Source organism: Nerophis lumbriciformis, linkage group LG13, assembly GCF_033978685.3.
Source record: "Nerophis lumbriciformis linkage group LG13, RoL_Nlum_v2.1, whole genome shotgun sequence".
Taxonomy (NCBI): domain Eukaryota; kingdom Metazoa; phylum Chordata; class Actinopteri; order Syngnathiformes; family Syngnathidae; genus Nerophis; species Nerophis lumbriciformis.
This window is the reverse complement of record NC_084560.2, coordinates 24,662,946-24,677,295: the sequence shown is the minus strand read 5'-3', so window position 1 is coordinate 24,677,295 and position 14,350 is coordinate 24,662,946. Positions and strand designations below refer to the sequence as shown.

Here is a 14,350-nt window from a genome sequence, read left to right as displayed (position 1 = left end):
TACCGGTACCAAAATGTACCACAAAAAATTGCATTATTGGCTTTATTTGAACAAAAAATCTTAGGGTACATTAAACATCTGTTTCTTATTGCAAGTTTGTCCTTAAATAAAATAGTGAACATACAAGACAACTTGTCTTTTATTAGTAAGTAAACAAACAAAGACTCTTAATTAGTCTGCTGACATATGCAGTAACATATTGTGTCATTTTCCATTCTATTATTTTGTCAAAATTATTAAGGACAAGTGGTAGAAAATGGATTATTAATCTACTTGTTCATTTACTGTTAATATCTGCTTACTTTCTCTTTTAACTTGTTCTATCTACACTTCTGTTAAAATGTAACAATCACTTAGTCTTCTGTTGTACTTTTCAGAGACTGTATAGTACAGAAAATGATTAATTAGTATTGCGGTACTACACTAATACCGGTATACCGTACAACCCTGATTTCTAATTTACTGTATATCAATGATTTGAGAAATGTTTTTCAGAACGTACTGCCACTTTTGTTTTCAGACAATTTGTGTTTTTCCAATATTACATTGTAATCCTGATTGCTCGACGAGAGAAGCAAATGAAGAACTGTCTGATGTCATGATCCGTGGCCCGGATCATGTTTTGTTTAGTTATATTCTGTTAGTTTTGGACTCCCTGAGTTACTGTTTTGTGCACCTCTGTGTTTGTTTTGGTTTCTATGGGTACTAATTGGGTTCACCTGCCTCTGGTTAGTGGTCGGCACGCTCACCTGCTGCCGAGCACTAATCAGAGAGCTATTTATTCACCTTTCTCGCCACGCTCAGTCTGGCTTCATTGTTTGCTTCATGCAACAAGTTACGTTAGTATTTCTTGACTCCTAGTTTACGCTTCTTGAGCTAAGTGGTTACCTTAGCTTCCCGTGCGATCGGCACGTTTTTCCTTTTGCTTGTTTCCCGTTTGGCTACGATTTATGATAAATAAATCTTCTCCTACCTGTCATGTCTGTGATCATGTTTTGTTTAAGTTATGTCCTGTTTGGGTTTTGGACTCTTTTTAGTTCCTGTTTGGTCACCATAGTAACCCATTAGTTCCACCTGTTTCACGTTTGCACTCACGCACCTGTTGCTCATCATGTTCACGACTATTTAAGCCGATAGTTGCCAGGAAGTCAGCCTGGCGACATTAACTCTGATAGCTCTGTTACGTCTACTACCCATGCTACCTCATGTTTATCATAGTTCATGCTGTTTGTTCTGGTCACAGTAAGTGTTATTTATTTCATGTCCATAGTTTTTGCCTTTGTTCTAGTTTTGTTTCATAGCTAAGTTTGATCTCCGCCTTGAGTGCGCCTTTTGTTTGTTCTTTTGTTAGTGTTAAAATAAATGATGTATTTACCTTCAAGCCATGTCCAGTCAAGTTCGTTTTTATCTCGGGAAAGCAACCCTCGCAATAACTTGCGTCGCCCAAGTCCAGGTCATGACACTAACTCACGCTTTCGTCCGGAGTCGTCCGTCTGCATCCCGAAAGAACGACCGCACAGTAAGATGCGACCTGCACGTAACAGTCAGATACATCAAAATGGCTCGAAATTAATAAATTGTTGCCTAATATTAAAATAACTAACTTTATGGTTTTCAGTACGAAAAACAAAAGTTATAATAAAGAAGGGGTGCAATTAATAATAGATGGCATCAAAATTAGATTGGTACCTCAAACCAAATTTTTAGGAATTACTGTTTATGAAAAATGTACCTGGAAATATATATACAGACAAAATGTGGAACTAACACACAAAGCAAACCACAGGCTGAATAGGAGAGGAGAGGCCATACGAACCGATGAGCTCGTTTGCATGTAAAGTAGTGAAACAACAAAAGAACTAATGCTTTGTACACTTTACAGGAATCTAACTGGAACCGCAATACAGAAGCTAATTACCAGCTGAGAAGCCACAATTAGTAAATAGGTTAATAAATCAGGAGACAGAATAACATCCACACAGTGCGACAACACTGTGTGAGCCATAGATAATAATGGGTAGATATACGACACACCTCTTTGAATGCGTACTTACGGGGCAAAAGGCACAAGGGGCAACAAGTCTGAACATTATGTTGTTTTAGAAGGCCTGAACACTAAAAGAACAAGAATGCCTGCACACTAAATAGGCAGGTCTTGGTAATTGGGATTTGTTATATGTTGTATATATTATATAAAAATATAATATAATATAATAATTTAATTTATCAGTATATATTTTATACTGTATATATAATATGTAAATATTACATATACCGTATTTTTCGGAGTATATGTCGCACCGGAAATGCATAATAAAGAAGGAAAAAACACATATGTCGCACTGGAGTATAAGTCGCATTTTTGGGGGAAATTTATTTGATAAAAGCCAACACCAAGAATAGACATTTGAAAGGCAATTTAAAATAAATAAAGAATAGTGAACAACAGGCTGAATAAGTGTACGTTATATGACGTATAAATAACCAACTGAGAACGTGCCTGGTATGTTAACGTAACATATTATGGTAAGAGTCATTCAAATAACTATAACATATAGAACATGCTATACGTTTACCAAACAATCTGTCACTCCTAATCGCTAAACCCCATGAAATCTTATACGTCTAGTCTCTTGCGTAAATGAGCTAAATAATATTATTTGATATTTTACGGTAATGTGTTAATAATTTCACACACAAGTCGCTCCTGAGTATAAGTCGCACCCCCGGCCAAACTATGAAAAAAACTGCAACTTATAGTCCGAAAAATACAGTATGTTATTTTGCCACTACGGTACTTTTTTTGTCTACTTTATACCTGCATTATCCTTTCCATCCTTACACTTTCCATTATTGGAAACTGAGCTACTGTGTGGAACAATTTCCCTTGTGGATCATTGAAGTTTGTCTAAGTCTGATTATAACGTGCATCTGAGTTATATTTTGGATTTACAAATTTGGAGGTGTTAAAATCGCCCTGTAAAATTGTAAATGCTGATGTCCAATGTAAATTAGACTTACTTTCCAGCGCCTTTTATCAGGGCGTTGTTGGCAGTCCATTTGGAATTTGCCCGTTTGCCAACCAAATGCTTGAATCGGTGCCAAGTAGTGTTGTTCCGATACCAATATTTTGGTACGGGTACCAACATTATTTTGATACTTTTCGGTACTTTTTGGTACTTTTCTAAATAAAGGGCACCACAAAAAAGTGTATAATGGACTTTATTTTAACAAAAAGTCTTAGGGTACATTAAACATATGTTTCTTATTGCAAGTGTGTCCTTAAATAAAATAGTGAACATACTAGACAACTTGTCTTTTAGTAGTAAGTAAACAAACAAAGGCTCCTAATTTAGTCTGCTGACATATGTAATAACATATTGTGTCATTTTCCATTCCATTATTTTATCAACATTATTAAGGACAAGTGGTAGAAAATGAATTATGAATCTACTTGTTCATTTACTGTTAATATCTGCTTACTTTCTCTCTTAACATGTTCTATCTACACTTCTGTTAAAATGTAATCACGTATTCTTCTGTTGTTTGATACTTTACATTAGTTTTGGATGATACCACCAATTTGGGTATAAATCTGATACCAAGTCGTTACAGGATCATACATTGGTCATATTCAAAGTCCTTATGTGTCCAGGGACATATTTCCTGAGTTTATAAACATAATATACATTTTAAAAAAAAGAAAGAAGATGTGATGCCAAAAAATATTGACGTAATCAAAGTAGTATCAACTAGATATGCTATTGTACTTGGTATCATTACAGTGGATGTCAGGTGTAGATCCACCAATGGCGTTTGTTTACATTTTGACGCCGGTGAGCTACGGTGTGTAGTGAAGCATGTTTAGGGGGGGCGGTATAGCTCGGTTGGTAGAGCGGCCGTGCCAGCAACTTGAGGGTTGCAGGTTCGATCCCCGCTTCCGCCATCCTAGTCACTGCTGTTGTGTCCTTGGGCAAGACACTTTACCCACCTGCTCCCAGTGCCACCCACACTGGTTTAAATGTAACTTAGATATTGGGTTTCACAATGTAAAGTGCTTTGAGTCACTTGAGAAAAAGCGCTATATAAATGTAATTCACTTCACTTCACTTTAGCTATTCCTCGTACTGCAGGGATGATACTTGTTAGAAACGTACTTTATTTGTCGCCATGGAGGCGAGGATTAGTGATTTAGAAGTAGCTACAACACTGCCGACTGGGGCTGGACTTTAGCCGCTAGCTAGCTAGCCATGTCTGAAAGCACCTCTTCCGGTGGACGTTTCAGTGTTATAACTTCACCTTTATCGTTAGTTTTTAAGCCAAAATGTGTCTGTTCTCCCTTTTCTGTCTACACACTGTGTCTGCTTGTAAGTACTCCATGTGTGTGCGCTGCCGAACATGCTCCTCTGCTCCTAAACCAGCAATGTCACAACGTGACGACGACAGAGGGCGGGGGGTTTGGGGGACCGGTACTTTTCAGAGACGGTATAGTACCGAATATGATTAATTAGTATCGCGGTACTATACTAATACCGGTATACCGTACAACACTAGTGCCAAGTGTGCAACAGTATTTGAGGTCACGTGCAACCCAGGTATTGAAAATCGGTACCGTCTGATTCTACGTGAATGGGTACGCACTAATACCGCCGTAAGTCTGTCTGGACTGGAGCCTGCAATGCCTCAGACTGGAAGAGAGAGTGGTGAGGACAGCGGAAAAGATCATCAGAACTCCTCTTCCTCCTATCCAGGAGATCGCAAAAAGCCGCTGCCTGACCAGGGCTCAGAAAATCTACAAAGACTCCTCCCACCCCCACCAAGGACTGTTTTCACTGCTGGACTCTAGAAAGAGGTTCCGCAGCCTCCGAAACAGAACCTCCAGGTTCTGTAACAGCTTCTTCCCTCAGGCCGTGAGACTCTTGAACGCATCATAATTAAATTATCCCCTCAACTCTTCCAAAATGGATTAACTCGCTGGAATAAAAAAGACAATATAACATACATCCATAAACGTGGACACATGTGAAAAAGTGCAATATATTTATCTGTACAGTAATCTATTTATTTATTTATATATATTTATCTATTATATATATATATATATATATATATATATATATATATCATATATATTATTTATATATATTTATTTATTTATATATGCACCTGATTGCTTTTTTATCCTGCACTACCATGTGCTTATGTAACGAAATTTTGTTCTTATCTGTGCTGTAAAGTTCAAATTTGAATGACAATAAAAAGGAAGTATAAGTTTAAAGGGGAACATTATCACCAGACCTATGTAAGCGTCAATATATACCTTGATGTTGCAGAAAAAAGACCATATATTTTTTTAACCGATTTCCGAACTCTAAATGGGGGAATTTTGGCGAATTAGACGCCTTTCTAATATTCGCTCTCGGAGCGATGATGTCACAATGTGACGTCGCATCAGGAAGCAATCCGCCATTTTCTCAAACACCGAGTCAAATCAGCACTGTTATTTTCCGTTTTTTCGACTGTTTTCCGTACCTTGCAGACAACATGCCACGTCGGTGTGTTGTCGGAGGGTGTAACAACACGAACAGGGACGGATTCAAGTTGCACCAGTGGCCCAAAGATGCGAAAGTGGCAAGAAATTGGACGTTTGTTCCGCACACTTTACCGACGAAAGCTATGCTACGACAGAGATGGCAAGAATGTGTGGATATCCTGCGACACTCAAAGCAGATGCATTTCCAACGATAAAGTCAAAGAAATCTGCCGCCAGACCCCCATTGGATCTGCCGGAGTGTGTGAGCAATTCAGGGACAAAGGAACCTCGGTAGCACGGCAAGCAATGGCGGCAGTTTGTTCCCGCAGACGAGCGAGATAAACCCCCTGGATGTCTTGGCTCACACCGTCCCGAAGATGATCCAGAGAAGAATATCGACCCTAGCTTCCCTGGCCTGCTGACATGAGGGTGTGTCTACAGAATATATTAATTGATGAAAATTGGGCTGTCTGCACTCTCAAAGTGCATGTTGTTGCCAAATGTATTTCATATGCTGTAAACCTAGTTCATAGTTGTTAGTTTCCTTTAATGCCAAACAAACATACCAATCGTTGGTTAGAAGGCGATCGCCAAATTCGTCCTCGCTTTCTCCCGTGTCGCTGGCTGTCGTGTCGTTTTCGTCAGTTTTGCTTGCATACGGTTCAAACCGATATGGCTCAATAGCTTCAGTTTCTTCTTCAATTTCGTTTTCGCTACCTGCCTCCACACTACAACCATCCGTTTCAATACATGCGTAATCTGCTGAATCGCTTAAGCCGCTGAAATCCGAGTCTGAATCCGAGCTAATGTCGCTATAGCTTGCTGTTCTTTCCGCCATGTTTGTTTGTGTTGGTTTCACTATGTGACGTCACAGGAAAATGGACGGGTGGTTAAAATCAGGCACTTTGAAGCTTTTTTTAGGGATATTGCGTGATGGGTAAAATTTTGAAAAAAACTTCGAAAAATATAATAAGCCACTGGGAACTGATTTTTAATGGTTTTAACAATTCTGAAATTGTGATAATGTTCCCCTTTAAGTATAATAAATCTGTCCATGTGTATAAATGTCCCAAATTCTGTACCCATCCCTCGGAGAGAGTACGTCGTACTTGTTTTTGAACACATTTTGATTCAAGGCTCTGTACAGACAATGACATGTATAACTTTTTTTTTTTATCAAGAACTTAATATCGGGCTTAATGCAACCTGCAAAGGAACACGGTAATATCGTCGTGATGAAACCACCTTATTAATGTACGACATTCTCACTACTTGAAAATGACATGTCCCCAATTGAGTAATCTTAGTGGTTATCAGTGCAACTGAACACACTGCTGTCAATATTGATATTTCTTTCGTTCAAACGATGATAACAAGAAGACAACAAATCGTATCGAATAACAGCAAGTCAGCCATGTCGCCATGCACAATGTCTTTCATCCAGGAATGTATATTTCCTCGCCTCTCCCTTATTCATTCCTGGAAGCACATGAATAAATAGGCATTATTTCGATATGCTGCTGTCAGTGTACGGTGGATGTCACAAGGGAGGAAGTGAAGACTTTTTCCAGCAGCACTGGGCTTCGCTGCCACTCTATCCCTTAATTTCATCAGCACACAAAGCAGATTTCATACTGAAGTTTCAGCTCGGCAAGGATCGGAGAAGTTTGCGTCTCCTACAGACTTCTATACATTCGTCGCTAAATGTGGGCCGTTAATTGAATTACGGTGTTTGAATTAGTGTGGCTGTCGGATTTGGACTCAGGCAGAAAGAGCCAATTTCCTTCCAGGAGATAGCATACTGTAGGTGTAAAAATATGCATTATTCATTAACATTCTACATTTCTGTGCTGTTGGTTTCTCTTTCAAGCAGCAGAAGGGCTACGATGAGTATCGGTCTTGAAACTGAGCCAGAACACACCATTAGCTCATGGAGATGCTCCACAGTATTTATTTCACACCTGGCCTTGGAAGTCCACCTACACACAGTCACCTTCTTCTCTTGAAGGAAAGTCTGTAAGGAATCTTCATATCGCTGGATGTGTGGTTGAGATGTGCCGTGGGAGACTATCTAATTTCACCTATTTGGGTTAAAAATATTTTTTGCAAACCAGTAAATATAGTCTGCAAATTACGTGTTGTTGTTGAGTGTCGGTGCTGTCTAGAGCTCGGCAGAGTAACCGTGTAATACTCTTCCATATCAGTAGGTGGCAGCCGGTAGCTAATTGCTTTGTAGATGTCGGAAGCAGCGGGAGGCAGTGTGGAGGTAAAAAGGTGTCTAATGCTTCAACCAAAAATAAACAAATGGTGAATGCCCCTAAGAAAAGGCATTGAAGCTTAGGGAAGGCTATGCAGAACGAAACTAAAACTGAACTGGCTACAAAGTAAACAAAAACAGAATGCTGGACGACAGCAAAGACTTACTGTGGAGCAAAGACGGCGTCCTCAATGTACATCCGAACATGACATGACAATCAAAGAGGTCCCCACAAAGAAGGATAAATACAACTGAAGAATTATTGATTGCTAAAACAAAGTAGATGCGGGAAATATCGCTCAAAGGAAGACATGAAACTGCTACAGGAAAATACCAAAAATAGAGAAAAAGCCACCAAATAGGAGCGCAAGACAAGAACTAAAACACTACACACAGGAAAACAGCAAAAAACTCAAAATAAGTCATGGCGTGATGTGACAGGTGGTGACAGTACACCTACTTTGAGACAAGAGCTATATTGATGCATGGTTGGTTATGGTTTAAAGTCATATCCAACAATTGCGACAACAACTTTTTACTGTCCACTGAGTTTTGTTTTTTAATGATTTCTGCTGGTGGTGTGCCTCTGGATATTTTCAACGCAAAAAATGTGCCAAGATTGTGCAAAACGGTAATCAGAGCAAAGGGTGGCTATTTTGAAGAAACCAGAATTATAAAACACGTTTTTAGTTATTTCCCTTTTTTTTCATAGTTTTGATGCCTTCAGTGACAATCTACAATGTAAATAGTCATGAAAATAAAGAATATGCATTAAATTAGAAGGTGTGTCCAAACTTTTGGCCTGTACAGTATATCCATCCATCCATTTTCTACCGCTTATTCCTTAATCGGGCGAAAGGCGGAGTACACCCTGGACAAGTCGCCACCTCATCGCAGGGTCAACACAGATAGACAGACAACATTCACACTCACATTCACACACTAGTGACAATTAAGTGTTGCCAATCAACCTATCCCCAGGTTCATGTCTTTGGAAGTGGGAGGAAGCCGGAGTACCCGAAGGGAACCCACGCAGTCACGGGGAGAACATGCAAACTCCACACAGAAAGATCCCGAGCCCGGGATTGAACCCAAGACTACTCAGGACCTCTATATTGTGAGGCAGATGCACTAACCCCTCTTCCACTGCGGTGGCAGAGGGGTTAGTGCGTCTGCCTCACAATACGAAGGTCCTGAGCCGTCCTGGGTTCAATCCGGATGCAATAACATTGATAGGTTCTTTCTGGTTGCATTAAGATGGCCTAAAAACTTCTTTTTTTTTTAAATAGATTTCTATTAATAAAAAAAATTATAATATAAATAAATAAAACCTTTTTTTTCATCGATTTTTGAAAATTATGAATTGATTCAGAATCGGGAGGAATAAGAATTGCGATTCGAATGTGAATTGATTTTTTTTGTGCACCCCTAGTATATTTGTAATGCAATAACTGTCATGTCTGTGTAATCATGTTTTGTTTTAAGTCATGTTTTGTTTAGTTTCTGTCTTTTCACTCCCTTGTCTTCTCACCGTAGTTACCCATTAGTTTCACCTGTCATGTCACGCACCTGTTTTGAGTCACGCACCTGTTGTTAATCATGTCTGTGTTATTTAAGCTTTTCATTTTCTGTTGTTCGTCCTGGAGTCATAGCCTTTCTCACCCTGCTATCCTCGCGTTTTCAAGCCCTGTTCACGGTCCCATGCCACAGTAAGTGTTTTGTTATTTCGTGTTCAGTTTCTGCCTTTGTGCAAGTTTTGTTTTCATTCGCCAAGTTTTTTACCTCTGCCAAAGTGCGCGCTTTTCGTTTATTCTTTGTTTGATAAATAAATCATGTACCCACCTTCAAGCCATGTCTGATCCAAATTCTCTTGCATCTTGGGAAAACAAAAACTCCACAGTCCAAGTCCTGACAATAACATTGATAAGTTCCTTCTGGCTGCATGAAGATGGCCTAAAACGTATAAAAAAATAAAAATAAAAAAATCTATTAAAAAAATAATATTAATATAAATAAATAAAACATTTTACCTTTTTTTTCATCGATTTTTGAAAATTATTAATTGATTCAGAATCGGGATCAATAAGAATTGCGATTCGAATGTGAATCGATTTTTTTGTGCACCCCTAGTATTTTTGTAATGCAATAACATTGATAAGTTCCTTCTGCTTGCATTAAGATGGCCTAAAAACATATATTTTTTAAAATATAATCCTATAAAAATACAAAAGAAATAATATAAATAAATAAAAAAATTTAATTTTTGTTTTTCATCGATTTTTGAAAATTATGTATTGATTCAGAATCGGGATGAATAAGAATTGCGATTTGAATGTGAATCGATTTTTTTGTGCACCCCTACCAGTTAGTCATATAATTATTGTATTTATTTATTTTTTTCAGAATTTTTCCTGGAGCTTCTGGACAACACGGAGAGGTCCTTAAACGAGATGTTTGTAAGGACTTACGGCAAGCCTTACATGCAGAATGCAGAGGTTTTCGAGAACCTTTTCGCCGAGCTGAAACGGTACTACACGGGAGGGAACGTCAACCTGGAGGAAATGCTTAATGACTTTTGGTCTCGCCTGCTGGAGCGCATGTTCACCTTGCTCAATTCCCAGTACGTCATCACCGAGGACTACCTGGAGTGTATCAGCAAGTACACTGACCAGCTCAAGCCCTTTGGAGATGTACCCCGTAAGCTGAAGGCTCAGGTCACGAGGGCGTTCATCGCTGCCCGCACTTTTGTCCAAGGACTCTCTGTTGGCCGGGAAGTGGCTCAGAGAGTATCTAAGGTAACACACACACACTTAAGATTCTGGTCCTGCAATTCTTAACAAGCCGAAGGTGATTTTTGCTGCTTTCTCAGTTTTTTCTTCTTCTTCATGACAACAAGTTCCTACTCTGACTCGTTTCATGGAAGCCTGTAAATACACTATATTGCCAAAAGTATTTTGTCACCTGCCTTGACTCACATATGAACTTGAAGTGCCAACCCATTTCTAACCCATAGGGTTCAATATGATGTCGGTCCACCTTTTACAGCTTCAACTGTTCTGGGAAGGCTGTCCACAAGGTTGCGGAGTGTGTTTATCTGAATTTTCGACCATTCTTCCAAAAGCACATTGGTGAGGTCACACAATGATGTTGGTCGAGAAGGCCTGGCTTTCAGTCTCCGTTCTAATTCATCCCAAAGGTGTTCTATCGGGTTCAGGTCAGGACTCTGTGCAGGCCAGTCAAGTTCATCCGCACCAGACTCTGTCATCTATGTCTTTATGGACCTTGCTTTGTGCACTGGTGCACAGTCATGTTGGAAGAGGAAGGGGCCCGCTCCAAACTGTCCCCACAAGGGTGGGAGCATGAAATTGTCCAAAATGTTTTGGTATCCTGGAGCATTCAAAGTTCCTTTCACTGGAACTAAGGGGCCAAGCCCAACTCCTGAAAAACAACCCCACACCATAATTCCTCCTCCACCAAACTTCACACTCGGCACAACGCAGTCCGAAATGTACCGTTCTCCTGGCAACCTCCAAACCCAGACTCATCCATCAGATTGCCAGATGGAAAAGTGTGATTCATCACTCCAGAGAACGTGTCTCCACTGCTCTAGTCCAGTGGTGACGTGCTTTACACCACTGCATCCCACGCTTTGCATTGGACTTGGTGATGTATGTCTTAGATGCAGCTGCTCGGCCATGGAAACCCATTCCATGAAGCTCTCTGCGTACTGTGCGTGGGCTAATTGGAAGGTCACATGAAGTTTGGAGCTCTGTAGCGAAATCTTTGCACTATGCGCTTCAGCATCCGCTGACCCCTCTGTCAGTTTACGTGGCCTACCATTTCGTGGCTGAGTTGCTGTTGTTCCCAAACACTTCCATTTTCTTATAATAAAGCCGACAGTTGACTTTGGCATATTTAGGAGCGAGGAAATTTCACGGCTGGATTTGTTGCACAGGTGGCATCCTACGACAGTTCCACGCTGGAAATCACTGAGCTCCTGAGAGCGGCCCATTCTTTCACAAACGTTTGTAGAAACAGTCTCCATGCCTAAGTGCTTGATTGTATACACCTGTGGCCGGGCCAAGTGATTAGGACACCTGATTCAGATCATGTGGATGGGTGGCCAAACACTTTTGGCAATATAGTGTAGCTTACAAATATTTCTATACGACACAGAAGATAATCTAAGAGATGGTCAATGCTTTCTTCCCCTTACTATCTAGCAGCAATAATTAAGCTGTACATACCCCTTTAATATTCTGTTTGATGTAATGCTACTTTAATGCTGCTCCTGCTTATACACCATATCACCTCAGGACTGTTTGCAGTTCTCATCATATGCAGAGTAAGATTAAAGAAAAAGGGGCGCCAGGCTAAATCACGGCTTCTTTTTCAATGTGTTCCAGTGCACGCTAATTGAGGCTCGTTCAAATTTAAAAGAAATTTGAACATTTAGAACCTTCAATAATTGTTCGGGAAATGTTTTCAGGTATTTTACACATGTAAAAATAGGTTACCATATTTTCCAGACTATAAGGCACACTTAAATTATTATTTTTTTCCCTCAAAATTCGACAGTGCGCCTTATAACCCGGTGCGCCTAATGTATGGAATACGTTTGGTTGAGCTTACCCACCTGGAAGCTATTTTATTTGGTACATGTTGTAATGATATGTGTGACCAGTAGATGGCAGTCAAACATAAGAGAGAAGTGTAGGCTCCACTTTGATGGCAATATGACTCAAGTAAACAACACTAACATTTTATATGTTCCATTGAAAATATAGAACATTACACACAGCGCTCAAAAATATATCAAAATGTTTTAGTACGACTTTGATAAGCTATGAAGCCGCACCGCTTGATGTGCTTCAAAATACGAGTATTATTATGGTGTGTGTTTATAAGGTAAGATATATTATCTGGCGTTTTGTTTCGCAATATTATGCAAACGCAACTTTTCTTACCCTCTGGTACGTGCTGATCTGTATTTGGGATCTGCATGAATCCTGAAAAATTGCACGCGTCCGCCTTTTTAGTCCGTGCCGTAGTCGATAAGTTAAGCCTCTTCTTTTTCTCTATCTTCTTGTTAAGTGACATTCATCCTCCAATATAATGTAGTGTAAAGTTCTTACTTATATCTGTCAGTAAACTCGCCATGGAAGCGCAAATACATACCGGTGTAGTGAGTTTACATTATCACCCAAGGAACTTTAGTTATTAGAGAGTTCCGGTCGGACATTTTTTTTCCGGTGTTGTTTCCGGATGAAGATGATTTGAGTAAAGTCTGAATGTCATTAAAACAGTTAGCTCCATCTTTTGACACTTCTTCCACTCCCGTCCTTGCACGCTTCACCGCTACAACAAAGATGACGGGGAGAAGACGCTGCCGAAGGTGAGCCACGTAAATAAGACCGCCCACAAAACGGCACATCCGGAAGCGACTGTCAGAAAGCGGCTTGAAGATGATCTGTAAAACATCATCTATGTAACATTTTGACCAAAGAACCACCATCACATGTTATGTAGACCACAAGGAAGTGTTTTACATTTAGAAAAAAAATTAAGGATGTCCGATAATGGCTTTTTGCCGATATCCGATATTCCGATATTGTCCAACTCTTTAATTACAGATACCGATATCAACCGATATATGCAGTCGTGGAATTAACACATTATTATGCCTAATTTGGACAACCAGGTATGGTGAAGATAAGGTACTTTTTAAAAAAATTTATAAAATAAGATAAATAAATTAAAAACATTTTCTTGAATAAAACAGAAAGTAAAACAATATAAAAACAGTTACATAGAAACTTGTAATTAATGAAAATGAGTAAAATTAACTGTTAAAGGTTAGAACTATTAGTGGACCAGCAGCACGCACAATCATGTGTGCTTACGGACTGTATCCCTTGCAGACTGTATTGATATATATTGATATATAATGTAGGAACCAGAATATTAATAACAGAAAGAAACAACACTTTTGTGTGAATGAGTGTAAATGGGGTAGGGAGTTTCTTTGGGTTGGTGCACTAATTGTAAGTGTAACTTGTGTTTTTTATGTTGATTTAATAAAAAATAAAAAATTTAAAAAAATTTAAAAAACGATACCGTTACATTTTAAAGCATTTATCGGCCGATAATATCGGCAGGCCGATATTATCGGACTTCCCTAAAAAAATAAATAATATGACTCCTTTAATGCTCCCTATGTCATGACTTGGTCCTGGGGTTTAGTTTTTCTCGAAGGCAACGGAAAGTTGGCTCGGGCGAGACGGGAATGCAGGTACATTTTTATTTAAACTACAAAAAAAGGAAGTAAACAAAAGGCGCGCACAATGGCGGAGAACAATCTATGAAACCAAACACTTGCACAAAGGCAAAAACTATGAACAACAAAAAACACTAACTGTGGCAATAATATACAAAACTTACTTGGCATGGACAAAAAAGAGCAGCGTGAACGATGGACATGAAAAAAGAGTCAGAAATGTGCAGAGCATAAATGTGGGGATGTCACCAGAAAGACAAACTGAAAACACTGAACTTAAATA

At 39.3% G+C, this 14,350-nt stretch overlaps 1 protein-coding gene across 2 annotated transcripts in view; it reads left to right on the top strand.

Moving 5' to 3' along the window:
- The window catches only part of gpc6b (glypican 6b), a 210,525-nt gene that overhangs the window by 66,479 nt on the left and 129,696 nt on the right, over positions 1-14,350 (top strand). For both annotated transcript variants that reach the window (XM_061971241.2, XM_061971240.2), the window contains exon 3: positions 10,194-10,585. In XM_061971241.2, the coding sequence (XP_061827225.1) occupies positions 10,194-10,585 (392 nt within the window). The remainder of the gene's footprint in view (positions 1-10,193; positions 10,586-14,350) is intronic.